Genomic DNA, 21,453 nt, shown 5'->3' on the forward strand with positions numbered 1-21,453 from the left:
AATTTTCCACTTTATTGTCTAGTACTGCAGTCATTTTGTGGTTCTTATGCAAGTTTGCACTTTATTTATTGAAGTATTCAGATACCGTACTTTATAAGTTGCACATTTCAGCATTGTAATTACGATTTTGCACATAGTTTAAGCACTTTATTTTTTGGGTAGCATATATTTATATGCATTAGCACCATTGCACTTTATAAAACAAACAGCGCAGCAAATTTTTGCTTTTCCACTAAATTGATGAAGAAATTCGATTTTTAGATTTAATTGTGGATGTTTTATAGCAGAAAGTAAAAAATATAGTTTTTTTATTTTCAAAATTGTCAGTCTTTTTTTTGTTTATAGTGCAAAAAATAAAAACCGCAGAGGTTGTCAAATACCCCCAAAAGAAAGCTCTATTTGTGGGGAAAAAATATTTTTATTTTGATACAGTGTGGGACAACTGCACAATTGTCAGTTAAAGTAACTCGCTTATCGCAAATAATGGCCTGGTCAGGGGAGTAAACCTTCTGGAGCTGTAGTGGTTGAAACAACCAAATTGCACTTGCATTTTAATCATAAAAAAAACCCAGCATGATTCAATGTCCGTACTCCACGAAATCACTCTTAGCTGCTCTCTCTTTTGTCCTCACTCCCCTTTACCCTGTTGGACATGTGCACACAGATCCAATCTAGCTGACAGGCAGACTGCTACAGGACTCACTATAGCTCCCAGCACCAGGGAGGTAAGTAGCAATGCACTCCAGTAGACTTGCAGACTCACAGACAATGTGAATAGACTCCTCTCAACGTGTTTCAGTCCTTTTCAGTCAGTTTATAAATGCAAAGACAGGTCATATCATTATACCACGAACAGTTTAATCATTTCATTTTAGTAGAAACTGCTGTTGGTGGTTTGCATCAAATCAATCAGGTATTTTGCACTCAAATGCAAGTTTAAATTGCATGTATATGGCAGTAGAATCCTCAGTAGTGTATCTTCCACTTGACCTCTTAGCTTGCCCTCCATCATGGTGTTTCGCTCATCCTACTGTTTAATCCCTGATACTGAATAAATTATTAATTTACCCGTGAACTGCAGTGCCGATATCTCCCTGCTGTGACCAAAAACCATCATGAAGACGCCCGCGACTGATTCAGCCTGCTGCAATCAAAGGCGTTTATTATTTGTAAAAGTAAACCTTTAATTCAGTGCTTTTATTGGGAATTTCTTCACATTGAGAGAATGCAGTTATGCTACCAAATATGATTTTATTTTAACAGCTCATGCTGATATTCATATTTTTGTAGAGTGAGGATAAGATTAAACCTGTTCTGCACTTGAATGGACCGCTGCTGACCCTGAATCATGTAGTGCAACAAGACTATTTTCAGAAATCGCTTGCTCCTGTCCTGCTGGCTTTTATTTCAAAGTAAGTGCACTCCACTAGCTTTTCAAATAGTTAGAAATGTGCATGTCGCCTTATACTGTAAGGGTAAGGCTGTATACAGTTGCATTACTATTTCTTTTCTGTCTTTTGCAGACCCAATGTTGCACTGGAATCTCAACCTCTTGCTCGACACACCCTGCTACAAACCCTTCATAAATTGTAATCTTCCCAGCTAGACCATTAAATGTGAAGTCTGACAGACTATGGAAGGATATGAACTCATAGTTACTAGGAGACTCCAAACCACTGGAGGCTAAGCTCCTTCTGCTCTTATCCTCAACCCCTTTTCCAGTGTTTTGTTTACATTTATTACTTGATTTTTACAAAACCCAGTTACATTGGTTTGGATCTCAGGAAAGAAGAAGACTGGAACTGGATAAGCATCCAAAGGCACGCCTAAAATTTGTGCTACTTCACCACTTGTAAAGAACTTCCCTGTCTTACAAGAATATATATATATAATGCTAAAAATCTGGATCTTTTGTAGCTTGTAGTGAAATGTGGCTAATATATACATATTAGCAATGGTTAGAATTAGAATAAGCCTCTGTCTGTGCCATATAGTGTCCATTATCACTAGTGTTTACAAGTTAATATGGCATTATGTGGGAATACTGGGGAGAGCTACTTGCTAAAATATATAAAAAGGTGTTAGTCATTAAATCTTTAATTTTACTGCAGTGAATTCATTTCTGAGGTTGTTTTAAAGTTGTACATAACAAAAACCCACGTGATACTTGATTTGGTACAATTTAGAGTCAAGCTAGTCTCTGCAGAATGTGTTCCTTATACTCAAGGGATACAGAGGGCTATGTGTAAATACTTTTTTTTTTTTTTTACCATTCCATGTGCATTTTATAGCATTTTCTCTATCGTTCATTGACGGACGCAGTTCCTGATGCATATTAGTAGGTTTATACTGCCCCCTACAGGAGTAGGACACTAGGCAGAAAAAAGTACTGGCTACGCCTATGGCAGTCCCCGGAGGGTACACCCTCTCTCTTCCTGCATAGGATGTCAGTTTTAATCTGCCCAGTCAGGAGTGAGGACCTAGTTCCTTGCTGGGATCTTTGGTCCTGGCATAAAAGTGTTTTTCTATGTAGATAGTTTTTATTAGCTAGATTTTTTTTCTCCAGATTTTTTTTTTCCTGTGAGATCTACAAGCAACTATGCCGGATCTGGGTGACCGGCTTGATGTTTAGATCCAGTGGTCACCCCAGCTGGCCAGCGAGCACGCGCAGACCTTAGCTCCACGCTGGGTCGGCCGCGACATAGTACCCACTGGATGGGAACTGGCCCCACGAATTAAACGTCTCGCAAGGTCGCACACGACAGGGTCTAGGTCTGTGTTGCAGCGTTTCTATTTGGCCGACAGCCCCCCACTTCGGCGGATAGGGGTCCTGTCAGGAGATGGCTCCCGCCTGTGTTCCTGGTACGTTGAGTAAATGTTCCCCCCTCTTCCCTGGCGGATTTTGGGGTGGACGCGGACCCCTCACTGGAACGGTCAGATCCTCACATCCCTGGGTTCCCCTTGGTCCTGTTTGCAACTTCCCTCTCCCTCCCCCCTCATGCGGGAGACTGTTTGGGCCTACCTGAGGCTGGGACCTCGTTCTCAGGCCACATGGGGGGTCTGGGGGTGCACCGTTGGCGGCGATCGGCCGATCGTGCAGAGGGGACCTCAGTCGGTTCTTTTGGAGTCTACCTGCCTATTGATGGTGTTGGGAGGGCTGGGGGGTCCCCCTATGGGTCCTCGTTTGCCGCGTGGGGCCATTTTCTTGTAGCCTAGCCTGCTGTAATGATGGCGGCCATCTTGGTACACCTGTATTCGCCCATTTTTGCGGTGGATTCTTGCCAGAAATCTAGGTGGGAGTGCCATGAGGCGTTTTCCAGGGGGTGGAGCCCCTCCCTTCACCTTGGGCAGTTTTCAATGCTCACTCCCTTTTGGGAGAGCTTGCTGCTACATGTGCAGGGGTCCTGGGAATGCATATTGGGACAGTGGGTTCGGGGGGTCTCTCTCTCTCTCTGTTGGGGGTCTTCAGGGCGTGCCTGACTTTCAGGGGGGGGGCGCTGTAGCACAGTGGAACCGTTTTTTTGTAAAAAAAAAAAAACCTCCATCTACCCCTGCCTCATCTGATGTCTCGGATTCTGAGTCTGACTCAGCCGCTGCAGACGTGGGTCTCCCTCGCGCCTTGTCTCCTCGGATAATGAGGATGACATTTCTACCTCCCCTGCCGCGCAAGATACAGGTGCTGATGGATGCACTGGTTGTTTCAGTGGGTGACACCCTGAAATTTGGAGGAAGCACCATGACATCCTGAGCAGCTTAATTTGCTAGCATGCTCATAAAAAAGGGGACTGTCCGAGACGTTCCCCCTGGGGTGTCTAAGCGGGTGCTAGATGTTACCCTTTTGAGGAGTCTCTGGTAACGAAGTGGACTGTACTGCACCTAAGGTGAAACCACCGGTCTCCAGGCTGAATAAGACTATCGTTATTCCAGTGGAGGAATATCCTTTAACCTCCCTGGCGGTATGATTCTGTCAGGAATTCTGTTCCAAAAGCGGTACAATTCTTTTCATATTTGCATATATATATATATGCATATATATATATATATATATATACATATATATATATATATATATATATATATATATACATATATATAATATAAAATGTGTTATGTGTTTTGTGCAACGTTTTTTTTTTTTTTTGAATTTCCCTCCCTAGTTCCGCTCCCATGCAGCATTGCTGCTGCAGGGAACGGAACTAGGAAGTCCTCCTACCGACAGACGAGCGGCGGAGATCTCACTGGCGGTCACAGCAATGAGAGCTCATCGCTGGATCTCCAGGATAAGGTAAGAGACGCTCCGCTGCGCTGTCTGCAAAGCTCTGCCATTCACCCCGAGCGTGACTCGGGGATACCGCTAATAGCAGAAAATTCCTACCCCGAGTCACGCTCGGGGATACCGCTAAGGCGGTTAAGGACCTGGGGGATAGGATGGCGGAGGCTGTGACCCGCGATCTGTACTCCCTGGCGGGCTCCCTTCTTTTCTCTATCGTTCATTGACAGACGCAGTCCTCTGATGCATATCAGTAAGGTAATACCGCCCCCTACAGGAGTAGGACACTAGGCAGAAAGAATTTCTGGCTACACCTTTGAGCAGTCCCTGGGGTATACCTGCTCTCTTCCTGCATAGGATGTCAGTTTTAATGTGCCTAGTCAGGAGTAAGGACCTAGTTCCTTGCTGGGATCTTTGGTCCTGGCATAGAAGTAATTTTTTTATGTAGATTTTTTTTTAGCTAGTCTTTTTTTTTTCTTCTCCGGAATGTTTTTCCTGTGAGATCTTCAAGCTATTATGCCAGGCTGGGCGACAGACTGGACCCCCATATCCAGTGGGCACCCCAGTCTAGCCATTGTGCACGTGCAGGCCTTAGCTCCGCGCTGGGCTGGCCGCAACATAGTCCCGATGGACAGGGACTGGCCCCGCGAGTTAAACGCCTCGCCAGGATGCACACGACAGGGTCTAGGCTGATGTCGCAGCGTTCCTATTTGGCCGACAGCCCCCCTACTCCGGTCGCATTGGGTCCCGTCATGAGATGGCGCCTGCCTGTGTTCCCGGTATGGTGAGTAAATGTTCCAACCCCCCTCCCTGGCGGATTTTTGGGTGGACACGGGCCCTCTCTCTGGGATGGTCGGGCCCTCACATTCCAGGGTTCCCTCTCTGTCCTGTTGTGACCCCCCTCTCCTTCCCCCCCCAACTGCCACACTTCGTGGGGGACTGTTCAGGCCTAACTGAGGCTGGGGCCTAGTGTGCAGGCCGCATGGGGGCCAGGTGGTGCACTGGTCACGCGGGGCTGCCATTTTGTTGTAGCCTTGTCTGCATTTGTGGCAGTTGCCACCTGGGGGGGGTGGTTTTCGGCCATTTTGCGGTGCATTTTTTGCTGGGAAGGCCTGTGGGTGTGCCTGAAGGCGTTTTTTTCTGGGGAGGAGCCTCTCTCAGCCCGGGAAGCTTCTGGCTCAGGTTTCCTTTTCATGAGTCACCACTGACACGTGCAGACCTCCTGGAAGTTTGCTGCATTCCGAGGACAATTAGTTGCTGGGGGCTTATTCTCTCTCTATCTGCGGGGGTCCGTAGCGCGGCCCTGACCTCTGGGGGGGGCGCTGTGGGGATGTTCCCTTTTTATACGCTAAAAAAAAAATTCTCTAAAATTTGCTGCCGGGTCCTATTAGTGCAACATGGTCCCCACCTGATCCCCTCATGGAGGCCGCAGGGCCCTCCGGGTCGCAACTCTCCACTGATGTGATTTCAGCGGTCCTGGAAGCTTTTGTGTCCCAGGTGGAGGTGCCCTTTAGAGGGCGGGGTGCGCAGAAATGTCCTACCCCTGCCTCCTCTGATGTCTCGGACTCTGAGTCTGACCCAGCCACCGCAGACGCGGGTACCCCGGCCAGGTCGTGTACCCCGCGCCGTGCCTCCTCTGATAGTGAGGATGAGCTTTCTGCCTCTTCTGCTGCACAGGATAAGGGGCAGGTGGACGCACTGGTTGTTTCAGTGCGCAAAACCCTAAAATTGGAAGATGCGGCTGTCGTGGGTCCTGGGTTGCCCCACTTATTTTGCTGGCCTGCTCGCCAAAGAATGGGAGCTGCAGAAACGTTCTTCCGGGGTGTCTAGGCAGTTTACCATGCGCCACCCTTTTGGTCTCTGGTGAAGAAGTGGTCAGTGTCACCGAAGGTGGATCCCCCAGTCTCCAGACTTAACAAGGCTACTGTGATTCTGGTGGAATATTCCCCGTCCTTTAAGGACCCAGAGGATAGGAAGGCAGAGGCTGTGGCCCGCAACATGTACGCTATGGCGGGGACTGCAGGTCATGAGGTGTATGCTCTGGCTGAAGTGTTGGTCTGCGGATCAGGCTTCTAAGAAGGCCTTGACTGAACTCCCCTTTCAGGGGGACCGTTTGTTTGGGGCTAACCTGGACGACATTATTAAAGGTGTTACAGGGGGTAAGAGTACCTTTCTCCCGCAGGCTTCCAGGGGTAGGGACTCTCGCTGTAGGCGGGGTCTGTCCTTTTCGGCTCACAGAAAGTATTCTCGTCCCTCGGGGGCAGCCGATAAGGCTAAGCCCTTCAAGGCTCCCTCGGGTGCTTCCAAGCGTCCCTGGTCTGGGAAACAGAAGTCCGGTTCCGCCAGACCTGCGGACAAGGCCCAGTCGGCCTGAAGGTGCACCCTCACCCGTGACTGGGGTGGGGGGAAGCCTTTGCCGGTTCTTGGATGTGTGGATGGTGCGAGCGCTCTATGGGGCAGCGCAGGACTTGCTACAGCAAGGAGCGATGGTGTCTGTTCGGCACGCGAACGCTTTCACAGGTTTTATTCCAACCTGTTCACGGTTCCCACGAAGGAGGGCAAGGTGCGGCCGATCTTGGACCTAAAGGCTCTGAATGTGTTCCTGCGCGCTCAAAAGTTCAAGATGGAAACTATTCGCACAATGGTGGCCTCCCTACATTAGGGGGACTTCCTGGCCTCAATAGGCATCAAGGATGCCTACCTTCACATTCCAATCTCTGCTGCTCACCAACGGTTTCTCCGTTTTGCCGTGGGAGAAGATCACTATCAGTTTGTGGAGTTACCCTTTGGTCTCGCCTCCGCTCCTCGGGTCTTCACAAAGGTGTTGGTCCTGGTTCTGGCACTGTTGCGACAGCAGGGGATATCGGTCCTGGGCTACCTGGATGATCGGATTCCCCGTGCGGAGTCTTCCGCGTTGCTGACGGAAAATTTGGGGGTCACCATGAGTACTCTGGAGGAGTTTGGTTGGGTCGTGAACCTTCAAAGTCGTCTCTGACCCCTTCCATGAGACCTGACCTTGGACTCGTCCTCTGCCAGGGTGTTTCTTCCTCCGGAAAAACTCCAGAAGATCCAGTCAGTGGTTCGTTTGTTGATGTCCAACGACCGGCTGTCCCTTCGGACCTGTATGAGAGTTCTGGGACTGATGGTGTCCTCCTCTGAGGCAGTCCCATACGCTCAGTTCAACATAAGGGTTCTTCAAAAGGAAATTCTTCTCAAGTGGAGCAAACACCCGAATTCTCTGGATTCTCGGATTCGCTTAAGCCACAGGACCAGAGAGTCCCTGGTCTGGTGGCTTCGGTCCCCAATGCTTCAGTCGAGAAAATCCTTTCTTCCTATATACTGGACAGTTGTCACCACGGATGCGAGTCTGTCCGGGCTGGCTGGGGGGGTTGAGGGAGGGGGGGAGTCCTCAATCAGGACTCGGCTCAGGGAGTCTGGTCCCTGGAGTAATCTCGATTGCCGATCAATGTCCTGGAGCTGAGAGCGATCCGGCTTTGCCTCTGACGCACTGGACCGACCATCTGGAGGGTTGTCCCGTGCACATTCAATTGGACAATGCCACAGCCCCGTGGCGTACGTCAATAACCAAGGGGGCACCAAGAGTGTCCTTGGGGCCCTGGAAGTGGCGGATTTTCTATGTTGGGCGGAGCACCATGTTCCAGCTCTCCGCGGTACACATTCCGGGAGTGGAAAATTTGGCAGACGGATTGCCTCAGCCGCCAGGCCTTGGATGCAGGGGAGTGGTCCCTGCATTCTGAGGTGTTTCACCAGTTGTGCCTTTGCTGGGGCACTCCGGATCTGTTGGTGTCTCGAACCAACAGAAAGGTACAGAGGTTTGTGGCCTGCTCCCGGGACCCTCTGGCAGATGCCGCAGACATGCTGGTTGCCCCCTGGCGCCATACTTCAGCCAGTAGCTGATGTATGCCTTTCCTCCTCTCAAGTTGCTGCCAAGACTTCTGCGCAGGATAGAGGCGGAAGGGATTCCAATCATTCTTGTGGCTCTGGACTGGCCTCGTTGCGCTTGGTACGACGACCTGGTCAGGCTTCGTCGCAGACAGCACGTGGAGACTTCCTCTCAGGGAGGATCTGCTCTCAGGGGCCAATCTTCCATCCTGCTTTACAGTCGCTGGCTTTGACGGCTTGGCTGTTGAAAGCCAGGTGCTGAAGGACAGGGGTTTATCGCTTCAGTGATTCCCACTCTGCTAAAAGCGAGGAAGGCGACTTCCAGGAAGATTTATCATCGTACGTGGAAGTCGTACATTGCGTGATGTGAGTCCCTTGGGACCCACCTTCGCTCCTATTCGGTGGCTCGGATCTTGGCTTTCCTTCAACGGGGAGTTGATCAAAAGTTTGCCCTGAGTACTATCAAGGGTCAGGTCTCGGCCTTGGCTATTTTCTTCCAGAGGCCATAGGCTGCCCATTCCCTGGTGCGTAGTTTCATCCAGGGGGTGCGACACTTGGTATCTCTGGTGCAACCTCCGCTACCGCCATGGGATCTTAATTTGGTGCTGTCAGTTCTCCAGAGACCTCCCTTTGAGAATATTCAGGAGGTCCCCCTGCTTACCTTGTCTCAGAAGGTGGCCTTCTTGGTGGCTATCACTTCTGCGCGCAGGGTGTTGGAACTGGCGGCGCTGTCCTGTCGTTCTCCCTATCTGGTGGTTCACAAGTACAAGGTGGTACTTCGGCCGGATCCGTCTTTCCTGCCGAAAGGTGGTTTCCAGTTTTCACCTGAATGAGGATATTGTGTTTCCTTCCTTGTGCTCTAAGCCTAAACATCCTAAGGAATTTGCTCTGCATACCCTGGATGTTGTTCGGCGATCAGGGTGTATTTGGCGTCTACCGAGTGTTTTCGCAAGTCTGACTCGCTCTTTGTGCTCACGGATGGCCCAAAGAAGGGGCTGCCTGCGTCTGCTGCGACTACTTCCAGATGGATCAGACAGACGGGGGTGCAGGCTTATTCCATTAAGGGTCAGGTTCCACCTTTCCCTTTCAAGGCGCATTCTACTCGGCCGCTTAGTGCTTCCTGGGCCTGTGCTTCAGGTGTGCAAGGCGGTGACTTGGTCGTCTGTTCACACCTTTACCAAGGGTAAAGGTTGATGTGATGGCATCTGCGAATGCCTCCTTTGGCCACAAGGTTTTGCAGGCCGCGGTTTAGGGGGCCCCTTGGCCTTCCTTGAGGGTGTTCTTGTGTTTGTTTTCAGGTGGACCTCATCTGGTTGTTCTGATGAGTCCTGTGTTGCCTGGTTGGCCATGTTGGCCTTAGGGACTGTTTTTTCTTTGTTCTGCTGTTCCCACCCCTCATTTTGGTACTGCTTTGGGACGTCCCTACTGATATGCATCAGAGGACTGTGTCCGTCAATGAACGATAGAGAAAGCTGCCCTGAGTACTGGATTTTTGACTTACCATAAAATCCTTTTCTCTGAGGTTTATTGACGGATGCAGTACCTGCCCCTCTAATTTTTTGAGTGGGTTGGTGTGCTTTTTTCTGACACTGCTTTGGTACAAAACTGAAATCCTATGCCGGAAGAGAGAGGGTATACCCCCAGGGACTGCCCATAGGCGTAGCCAGAAATTTCTTCTGCCTAGTGTCCTACTCCTGTAGGGGGCGGTATTACCCTACTGATATGCATCGGAGGACTGCGTCTATCAATGGACCTAAGAGAAAAGGTTTTACGGTAAGTCAAAAATCCAGTTTTTCAGCTCACAAACAGTTTCTTCGTCCCTCGGGGACAGTCGATGAGGCGAAGTCCTTCAAGACTCCTAGGGTGGCTCCAAGTGACCTGGTCTGGCAAACGAGATCTTTTTTTTCCAGACTTGCGGACAAGGCCTACTAGGCCTGAAGGTGCGTCCTCACCCGTATATGGAGTAGGGGGCCGTTTTTGTCGGTTCTCGGACCTGCGGCTGGCCCGGATCCCAGACAACTGGGTTCAGGAGGTCATGCAGTCCAGTTGCAAGATCAAGTTTCGATCCGTTTCTCCAGTAAGGTTTTCCCTTCCAGTGTTAGACTGTCCCCGGATCGCTTGCTGGTGCTCTATGGGGGCAGTACAGGATCTGGTTCAACAAGGCTGGACCTAATGGCCCTGGATGGTTCAGTGCGAATCAAACATTCAAGATGATATCAGTTCGCACGATGGTGGTTTCCCTACATCAGGGGGATTCCTGGCCTCCATAGACATCAAAGATGCCTACCTTCACCTCCCGTTATGTGCAGGACACCAACGGGTTCTCCATTTTTGCCGTGGTTGAGGATCACTAGCGGTTTGTGTTACTCGGGTCTTCACAAGGTATTGGCTCCTGTCCTGGCGCTGTTGTAACAGCGGGGTATATCGGTCCTGGGTTCCTGGCCGATTTGCTTCTCCGTGCGGAGTCCCCTACGGTGCTGACTACGAATTTGGAAGTCACCATGAGAACTCTGGAGGAGGATAGTGACCAGGATAGTGGCCTGCTCCTGGAACCCTCTGTCAGATATACTGGCAGATATACTGGTGGCACCATGGGGTCAGTATCAGCTGCTGTCTGCCTTTCCTCCTCTCAAGTTGCTGCCAAGACTTCTTCACCGGATCAAGGCAGGAGGGATTCTGGTCATTGTCTTGGCTCTGGACTGGCCTCGCCAAGCTTGGTACGCCGACCTGGTTAGGCTAGTCGCAGACGCTCCTTGGAGACTTCCTCTCAGGGAGGATCTATTGTCTCCAGGGCCAATCATCCATCCTGCTTTATGGTCGCTGGCTTTGTCGGCTTGGCTGTTGAAAACCAGGTGCTGAAGGGCAGGGGATTGTCTGCTTCAGTGACTCCCACTCTGCTTAAAGCAAGGAAAGAGACTTCTAGAATGATTTATCATCGTACGAGAAGGTCGTATATTGCGTGGTGTGAGTCTCTTTGGCCTCCTCCTCACTCGAACTCGCTGGCCCGGATCTTGGCTTTCCTTCAACGGGGAGTTAATCAAAAGTTGGCCTTGAGTACTATCAAGGGTCAGGTTTCGGCTTTGGCAATTTTCTTCCAAATGCCGTTGGCCGCCCAATCCCTAATGCGTAACTTTTTCTGGGGGTGCGACACATGGTACTTCCGGTGCGACCTCGATGTCGACCTTGATTTGGTGCAGTCGGTTCTTCAAAAACCTCCTTTTGCAAGTATTCGGGAGTTTTCCCTGCCTACCTTATCACGGAAGGTGGCCTTCTTGGTGGCTATCACTTCTGCGTGCAGGGTGTCGGCACTGGCGACATTGTCCTGTCTTTCTCCCTATATGTTGGTTCATGGAGACAAGTGGTACTTCGTCCGGATCCGTCCTTCCTTCCAAAGGTGGTTTCTAGTGTTCACTTGAACGAGGACATTGTATTACCATGTTTGTGTCCTAAGCCCAAACATCCTAAGGAATGTGCACTGCATGCTCTGGATATAGTTCGGGGCAATCAAGGTGTACTTGATGCCTGAGGCTTTTCGTAAGTCAGATTCGCTCTCTGTACTCACGGATGGCCCAAGAAAAGGGCTGCTTGCGTCTGCTGCGCCTATTTCCAGATGGATCAGACAGACGGTGGTGCAGGCTTATTGAATTAAGGGTCAGGTTCTACCTTTCCCTGTTTCAGGCGCATTCTACTCGGGCGCTTAGTGCTTCCTTGGCTTTACGCCACACAGGCATTTGGGCTTCAGGTTGCTAGACAGCTACCTGGTCGTCTGTTGACACCTTTACCACATTTTATCAGGTGGATGTGCTGGCATCTGCAGATGCCTCTTTTGGCTGCAAAGTTTTGCTGGCTGCTGTTTGGAGGGCTTTTTGGCCTTCATTGAGGGTGTTTGTTTCAGGTGGGCCTCATCTTGCTGTTCTGATGAGACCTATGTTGCCTGGTTGGTTATTTTTAGCCTTGGGTACTTGTTTTTTTTCTGCTGTTCCCACCCATCATGTTATGGCACTGCTTTGGGACATCCCTATTGATATGCATCAGGAACTGCATCCGTCAATGAACGATAGAGAAAACTTTTTTTTTTTTTTTTTACTTACCATAAAATCCTTTTCTCTTAAGTTCATTGATGGATGCAGTACCCTCCCCTCTATTTTGAGTTAGGTTGTTATTATTTCTCTGAAACTGCTTTGATACAAAACTGACATCCTATGCAGGAAGATAGAGGGTGTACCCTCCGGGACTGCCCATAGGCGTAGACAGAACTTTTTTTCTGCATAGTGTCCTACTCCTGTTAGGGGGCAATATAACCCTACTGATATGCGTCCGTCAATGAACTTAAGAGAAAAGGATTTTACAATAAGTCAAAAATCCAGTTTTTTCTCTATTTGTCTAAAGCCATGTGGGTTGCTGTTTAAGCCACATTAGGCTATGTTCACACTGATCCAATACGAAAGCCATACGATTTCTGATCTGACTTTGCCCTACGACTTCCATGCGACTTCAGTGAACGGGACCTGACCATACCAGGCCCTTTGAGCCTAATGTGGCTCTTGAGGGGGGACCCAGCGCCACAATTTAAGAAAAAACTGTGTGGGGGTCCGTCCCCCCAAGATCCATACCAGGCCCTTATCCGAGCACGCAGGTCAGGAAAGGAGGGGTGATGAGCGAGTACCCCCCCCCCCCGACCATACCAGGCCACATGCCCTCACGGAGATAGACAAATTCTGGCAAAGAAAAGCCGCTCAGGTGACACCAAATTTCCTGGTGCGAGTTGGATCCGCCATCCAAAGAACTTCACAGTCAAAAGAAAATGACCGCACTGATTAACTTAATGAAAGCATCAAAGTCTTTATTCCTCACCTCAAGTAAAATGTAGACAGTACATCACAGGAACATGTAAAGGTTGACGCATTTCACGATCCTGAAGATCGCTTACTCATAACCACACGTGGTGTTAAGGGACCACATACAAGACTTTAGTAATGAAAACGGTATTATTAGTAGTAATCAGCATGGATTCATGAAAAATCGTTCTTGCCAAACCAATCTGTTAACCTACGGTGAAGTGAGCTGCCACCTAGATAAAGGTAAGCCTGTGGATTTGGTGTATCTGGACTTTGCAAAGGCCTTTGACACCGTTCCCCACAAGGGCTTACTGTACAAACTAAGGAATGTAGGTATGGACCATAGGGTGAGTACCTGGATAGAGAACTGGCTCCAGGGGAGAGTCCAGAGGGGGGTGATTAATGGGGAGTACTCGGATTGGGCGTGTGTGGAAAGTGGGGTCCCCCAAGGTTCTGTCCTGGGACCAATCCTGTTTACTTCATAAATGATCTAGAGGATGGGATATCTAGTACAATCTTCGTATTTGCGGATGATACTAAACTAAGCATGCCAATATCTTCTATGCAGGATGTGGAAACCTTACAAGCGGACCTGAACAAAATAATGGGGTGGGCAAATAATTGTTTACCGGCACTCGGGTTCGGCACATCACGGATCGGGTGGACAGATTACTGGGTGGGGCTGGGGATGACCCAGCTGTCATGATACACGTGGGTACCAATGGCAGAGGAAGATGGAGAGTCCTAAACGATTTCAGGGACTTAGGCGCTAAGTTGAGGAGTAAGACCTCCAAGGTACTATTTTCAGAAATGCTACCTGTACCTCGAACCACACCAGAGAGGCAGCGGGAGATTAGGGAAGTTAACAAGTGGCTGAGGAGCTGGTGTAGTAAGGAGGGTTTCGGGTTCCTGGAGAACTGGGTCGACTTCTTAGTCGGCCACCGGCTCTTTGGTAGAGACGGATTGCACCTAAATGGGGAGGGCGCAAACGTACTGGGTGAGAGGCTGGCCAAAAAGTTAGAGGGGCTTTTAAACTAGGTGATGGGGGGAGGGTACAGATGTAGAATTTGCCAGCGGGGAGCAAGATTCAGAGGGCACAAATGGGGACATTTAGTGGTAGGGTGTTTAGAGTACGTAAATCCAAGGTGGGTATGGGGAAAAAATCACAAGAGCAGCCTAAAAACATCAACCGAGGATATAGTATGCAACCGGTCAAAATTACGAGGTTTGTATACCAATGCCAGAAGCCTGGCCAACAAGATGGGAGAGCTGGAGCTGCTGATGTATGAGGAGGACTTAGATTTTGTGGGGATAACAGAGACTTGGTTCAACAGCTCTCATGATTGGATGGCGCCCATTCAGGGGTATTCCCTTTATCACAGGGATAGAGAAGGTAAAAAAGGGGGAGGGGTATGTCTGTATATTAAGAACAGTGTACAGGTAAATATGAGGGATGATATTAATAATGGAGCTATGGACGAGGTAGAATCCCTATGGGTAGAACTTAAAAGGAAAAGCACTGTAGGGAAGGTAATATTGGGCGTAAGCTATAGGCCCCCCAACCAGGGGGAGTCGGACCTCCTTTTACAGATATAGGATTGGCAGCAAGGATTGGAAATGTCATAATGGGGGACTTTAATTATCCAGATATAGACAGGGCAGAAAGAACCGCGCATTCAGCCAAGGCTCGGCAGCAGTTCCTAAATGTTTTTCAGGACAATTTCATGGGTCTGATGGTGAACGCACCGACAAGAAACAATGCGGTCCTTGACCTACTGATTACCAACAATACAGACCTGCTCACGGATATAGAAATATGGGGCAACTTAGGAAACAGTGACCATCGGTCAATAAGTTTCAGTATTAATTACAGTAATAGGAAACACAAGGGTAATATAAGGACACTGAATTTCAAAAGAGCAAATTTCCCAAAACTGCGCTAGAAAATATCAAATGGGATAGAACCCTGGAAACAAAGAACACGGAGGAAAAATGGGAGTGCTTCAAGAGCATACTTAAAGGGATTGGCCAGTGCATTCCAAAGGGAAATAAATTTAAAAGAGCAAAACTAAACCCTGGGTGGCTAAACTCCAACATAAAAATGCATGTTAATACTAAAGAAAAGGCCTTCAAAAAAATACAAGGCTGAGGGGTCATTGGCAGCATTCAAGCATTACTTAGAGTGTAATAGGAAATGTAAAGATGAAATCAAGGCGCCTAAATAGTACACGAGAGACATATAGCGGAAGAGAGTAAAAAGAACCCCAAGAAATACTTTAAGTATATAAACAGTAAGAAAGCGAGGCCAGAACACATTGGCCCCATAAAAGACGACAAAGGAAATTTGGCCACAGAGGACAGAGAAAAGGCGGAAGTGTTAAATAATTTCTTTCTCTTCAGTCTTCACAAAAGAATCGGGGGGCTACACTAACCAAGCTTGTAATGCTAAACTAAATAATACACCGCAGGAAATACCCCCATGGCTAACAGAGGCTAGACTATAGGTCGGGCAGCCTAAAATCAGTAGTCTGCAAGATTTTGGAGGGGATGTTAAGGAACTACATACAAGACTTTATTAATGAAAACTGTATTATTAGTAGTAATCAGCATGGATTCATGAAAACTTTTTTCTTGCCAAACCAATCTATTAACCTTCTACGATGAAGTGAGCTGCCACCTAGATAAAGGTAAGCCTGTGGATGTGGTGTATCTGGACTTTGCAAAGGCCTTTGACACCGTTCCCCACAAACGCTTACTGTACAAACTAAGGAATGTAGGTATGGACCATAGGGTGAGTACCTGGATAGAGAACTGGCTCCAGGGGAGAGTCCAGAGGGAGGTGATAAATGGGGAGTACTCAGATTGGACGGGTGTGGAAAGTGGGGTCCCCCAAGATTCTGTCCTGGGGCCAATCCTGTTAAATTTATTCATAAATGATCTAGAGGAGGGGATATCTAGTACAATCTCAGTATTTGCGGATAATACTAAACGAAGCATGCCAATATCTTCTATGCAGGGTGTGGAAACCTTACAAGCGGACCTGAACAAAATAATGGTGTGGGCAACTACATGGCAGATGAGGTTTAATGTTGAAAAATGTAAAGTAATGCACTTGGGCATCAGAAACACGAAAGCAAGCTACTCACTGGGGGGGGGGGAAACCTCTGGGTGAGTCTAGGATGGAAAATGACCTGGGGGTATTGGTGGACAACAGGCTTGGCAGTGGCATGCAAATGCCAAGCCGCTGCAAGCAAAGCCAACAGAATACTGGCATGTATAAAAAAAGGGGATTCACTCCAGAAATAGAGATTATCCTCCCACTCTACAAGACTCTGGTCTAGCCACATCTGGAGTATGTTGTCCAGTTCTGGGCACCGGTCCTCAGGAAGGATGTGCTGGAACTGGAGAGAGTCCAGAGAAGGGCAACAAAAATAATTAGGGGAATGGAGGGCATCGGCTATGAGGAAAGACTACAAGCACTGAACTTATTCTCTCTGGAGAAGAGACGATTGAGGGGGGATATGATATCAATGTGCAAATACTGTACTGGTGATGACCCTAGCATAAGGAACAAACTTTTTAGAGAAAGGGAATATAATAAGTCAGGTGGCCACTCACTAAAACTAGTGGAGGAGAAACGGTTTAACCTTAAAATACGTAAGGGGTTCTTCACTGTCAGAGCAGTAAGGATGTGGATTTCTCTTCCACAAGCAGTTGTATTAGCAGGGAGCATTGATAGTTTCAAAAAAGGATTCGATGGGCACCTTAAAGACCACAACATACAGGGGTATTCAATGTACAGTTAACAGCAAACACACACATCATAGGTTGAACTGGATGGACTGATGTCTTTTTTCGAACCTCACAAACTATGTAACTACATGGCAGATAAGGTTTAATGTTGAAAAATGTAAAGTAATGCACTTGGGCGTCAGAAACACAAAAGCAAGCTACTCACTAGGGGGGAAACCTCTGTGTGTATCTAAGATGGAAAAGGATCTGGGGGTCCTAGTGGCCAACAGGCTTGGCAGTGGCATGCAATGCCAAGCCACTGCAAGCAAAGCCAACAGAATACTGGCATGTATAAAAAAGGAGATTCACTCCAGAAATAAAGAAATTATTCTCCCACTCTACAAGACTCTGGTCCGGCCGCAGCTGGAGTATGCTGTCCAGTTCTGGGCATCGGTCCTCAGGAAGGATGTGCTGGAACTGGAGAGAGTCCAGAGAAGGGAACAAAAATAATTAGGGGAATGGAGGGCATCAGCTATGAGGAAAGAGTACAAGCACTGAACTTATTCTCTCTGGAGAAGAGACGATTGAGGGGGGATTCATTATCAATGTACAAATACTGTACTGGTGACCCTAGCATAAGGGACAAACTTTTTAGAGAAAGGGAATACAATAAGACACGTGGCCACTCACTAAAACTAGAGGAAAAACGGTTTAACCTTAAAATACGTAAGGGGTTCTTCACTGTCAGAGCACTAAGGATGTGGAATTCGCTTCCACAGGCAGTCGTATCAGCAGGGAGCATCGATAATTTCAAAAAGCTATTAGATGGGTACCTTAAAGACCACAACATACAGGGGTATACAATGTACGGCTAACAGCAAACTCGCACGCGCATCATAGGTTGAACTGGATGGACTGATGTCTTTTTTCAGCCTCACAAACTACATAATCTAAAAAAAAAAAAAAAAAAAAGATCCTGAGTGGGGTAATTTTCTTTTGACTGTGAGGCCACATGCCCTCAACATGGTGGGGGGGTGCTGTGGTGCAGGGGGAACCCTGTGCCCCCCACATCAAAGCACCTTGTCTTCCCGACAACCTTGGCCGGTGGTTGTGGGTAGAGGAATTATTGTAATCTGGAAGCCCCCTTTACCCCTCCTATGTGAATGCGTATGGGGTACATTTTACCCCTACCCATTCAATAAAAAAAATAGTGTTACTAAAAACAAGAAAGTCCTTAATTAATAAGGAAGAATGTCCCCTGCCGTAGCACTGTGTCTTCTTCCTCTGGCCTTCTCCCGGTTCTTCTCCCTCCACCAATGATTTCTTCCTCCGACGCTGACTTCCGCTGTTATGTCAGGTCCGATGTCTGCCATTTCTTATATAGCCATGGGACGTGGCCATCGGGGGGGGGACATCACACGGAGGCCCCACTATCTCGGGACACAAAGTCATTGGCAGAGGAAGAAGAAGCAGAAGGTGAAGACCGGAGGAAGAAGGCACGGAGCTACGACGGGGGCCATTCTTCATTTTTCATAAAATACTTTTCAAAAACTGCCGCTTGTTTTTTTTGGTGAATTGCTAGGGGTACAATGTACTCTAAATTCTTTTACGTGTGGGGGAGCCAGAATCTGGGGCTCCCATGTTAAGGGGGCTTCCAGATTCCTATAAGCCCCCTGGCTGCAGACCCCCACAACCACCGGCCAGGTTTGTCAGGAAAAAGCCCTTTGGGGGGAGTGCGGGTGTGCGCCCGCTTGTGTGCCCCCCCCTCCCCTTTCTGACCTGCCAGGCTACGCGCTCAGATAAGAGTCTGATATGGAATTTGGGGGGCACCCCATTTTTTTTTTTCAAATGTTGCTGTGGGTTTTCCCCTCAAATACCAGACCGAAAGGCTTGGTATGGTCTTGGGGGGTACCCCACGTTATTTTTTGGAGTGTGGTTCCCCCCCCCCCCCCCCCAAGATCCACAGTTTGCATGCCACAAGTCAGATCAGTTAAGTTGATAATCCGACTTGGATGAAACTTAATCCAAATGAATGGGCTGAAAACCTGCCCAAGTTGGACCAAAGTAGTGCAGGGAGCATTTTTAAAGTCGGACTGACGCAAGTCGTACCAGTTAAGATGGCTCTCATAGGAAACCGTTGATTTTGAAATGTCATATACAACTTGTGCTCTGGAAGTTGGAGAACATGTCGCACCAGTGTGAACAAGCCCTTTAGGTAATTTTTTTTAGGTAATAGTGCTTCATGTTCTGTGAGCACACACATTGATGCAGGGATTGAATTGACTACTAATTTAGGTGTAAAAAGCATCTTATGTGTCAAAAGAGCTGTGTTTACCATGGCAAGAGGTCTCATTTTTTCAGAAGCAGGCTGTGGGTATTAGTTTTTATTTCAGAGATATTTGTAAGTGCCTGCATTATCGTATTCTGAAATGGTGCAGTTAGCAACATGTTACTTGAAATATGCAAAATCAATTACCTGTCAGTCCTTATTTTAATGGATACCGATTTCTAGAATTGTTAGGCATCCCATAAAATCTAGTAAACATTTTATGGAAAGCCCTTAGTCCTGAAAATCTTTGTGCATTGCAAGAATGTGCTGAAGTCTGCTTGTGAAATATCACTTGTTGAGCATCTGTTTTCATACTGCTTTATTAAATCTTGTAGGGTGCAGATTATAACTTCTGAATTTTTCCAATCTTTGTTGTAGAGGTTTTTTTTGTTTTGTTGTTTGCAGTATGTGCAAGAAAGAAACCACCTACAACCCCTGTCAAACAATAATTTAAGCACATTTTCTAGTTTAAATATTTTAAATTAGCTTTTGTAATAAGAGAGTTTAATTTACTTAAAGTGTTACAAAACCCAGGGCCCTGCATTCACTACATCTGGTTTCCGTGCACAGAACATGAAAATGCAATCATTTTAGTAAATAAAAACTGCTAAATAACTTTTCTCATCAACAGTATATAGCAGTCTTGTGACTTCCATCAGTTCATGGTCAAGCTTGTAGGAGTTTCATACTGCACAGAGCTGTCCTATCAGGATCCAGGACCCCTGACCCTCTGTCTGGACAGTGCTAAATGGCCCTGTGCTGATTACTTGCACTCTCCCAAAAAAAAAAAAAACTCTCTAGCAATACACACCAAACTGAGCATGTGCAGCCTGACTCCAAGGGCTTTGTCTTATCCGGATCAGTTCTGGAGTTAGTAGAAGAAGAGGATCATCTGTGCATAAAAGATCAAATGGCCTTTTTACACAATGCAGTGGATTAACCCTTTAGGTTCCACAGTGAGTATAACAAGCATGCTTTACTGCATATACAGACTGATTTTACCGTTGTGGGTTTAGTAACACTTTAGACAATGAAATGACAAATCAAAATATTTTTACCCATTTGTGACCAGAGTTTTTTGAAGCATACAGTAGATGCTCATACTAAGGTAAGCATCACTATGCATTTTTTAACTTGACAGTAGCTACATTTGTGGTTTACCTGGCCTAAGAACTAGGAGCACACAGAGTTATTAACCACTTCTGGACTGGAAGGTTTTACCCCCTTAATGACCAGGCCATTTTTTGCGATACGGCACTGCGTTACTTTACCTGTGCGGTCGTGCGATGCTGTACCCAAATAAAATTTATGTCCTTTTTTCTCTTTCATTCATTGACTGACACAGCTCCCGATTCTTCTTAACCATTGGGTTATACTGCCCCCTACAGGAGTAGGACACTAGGCAGGAAAAATAATGCCTTTTGGCAGTCCCGGGGTGTATACACCCACTCTCATCTATAGGCATAGGGTTTTCTTCCACCTAGTCAGGAGTAGGGACCTAGTTCCTTTTTTTCATTTTAAATGAAATTTTTTTCCTATCTTTGTTATTTTGTTCCTGTGAGGATCTACAATTGTGAGTTTCTATTTAAAGAACTCAATACTGAATTCCAGCAATTTGGAAAACAAGATAGATCCATTTTATTTACATGTGCATGGAGATAAGTACAGAGTTCAGACAAACAGTCTGTCTATGCCTAAATCTGAAACCAACAATAGAATACTATATTTTCATCCAATCAACGTCCACTTATGGTAAATTAACGGTTAACCAGCTGTCTTCACCCATAGCTGTCCCAAATCTTAGTCTGATGGCAATCTCACTGGTTCGAACCAGTTCACTCATATCTTACTGTATTTGGGATGTAGCATCCTGCTTCCGTTAACTTTCAAGGTCATTCTTCTGCGGAAGTATGAAAACACAAACTCCCCTTTCATGCAGGCGAGGGGGGGTGTAAGCCTCAAACAAGAACATTCACTAGAAATAGGATAATCATAAAGCATCACTCTAACTACTGTGACTTATATAAAGTATTACTTCTATCTACATTTCTAGGTTCACATATATTTTACTACGGCTACATTTAGTGAAAAATTCCTGGCTCCCACCCCAGAAGTCTTTGTCTGTTTTAGTGGGGGCCTTCATAAAAACAGCATCATTCGCTCATACCGGCAATGAGGCTGAGCTTGATCTATCATGTAAGTCAGGGTCCTGCATGGACAGAACTGTATACATTATATCGCTTGCAGCTCTATCCACCACTCTTGAGATGAGTCCCTTCATGCATGGTACCAGACAGCAGCCTGTGCACAATAATACTGACAGCACCACTGCGACCGCAGTGACTAAGGTGGTCAAATACTTGCCCCATTTGCCGAACCAG

General features: G+C 47.3%; 1 protein-coding gene across 1 annotated transcript in view; it reads left to right on the forward strand.

Moving 5' to 3' along the window:
* The window catches only part of RANGAP1 (Ran GTPase activating protein 1), a 355,492-nt gene extending 353,551 nt beyond the window's left edge, over window positions 1-1,941 (forward strand). The window contains exons 15-16 of the mRNA XM_082265579.1: window positions 1,291-1,412; window positions 1,524-1,941. Of these exons, the coding sequence (XP_082121705.1) occupies window positions 1,291-1,412; window positions 1,524-1,593 (192 nt within the window). The 3' untranslated portion in view covers window positions 1,594-1,941. The remainder of the gene's footprint in view (window positions 1-1,290; window positions 1,413-1,523) is intronic.
* The last annotated feature ends 19,512 nt before the right edge of the window (window positions 1,942-21,453 follow it).

This window comes from Pelophylax lessonae (assembly GCF_965119305.1).
Source record: "Pelophylax lessonae genome assembly, chromosome: 8".
Lineage (NCBI taxonomy): Eukaryota > Metazoa > Chordata > Amphibia > Anura > Ranidae > Pelophylax > Pelophylax lessonae.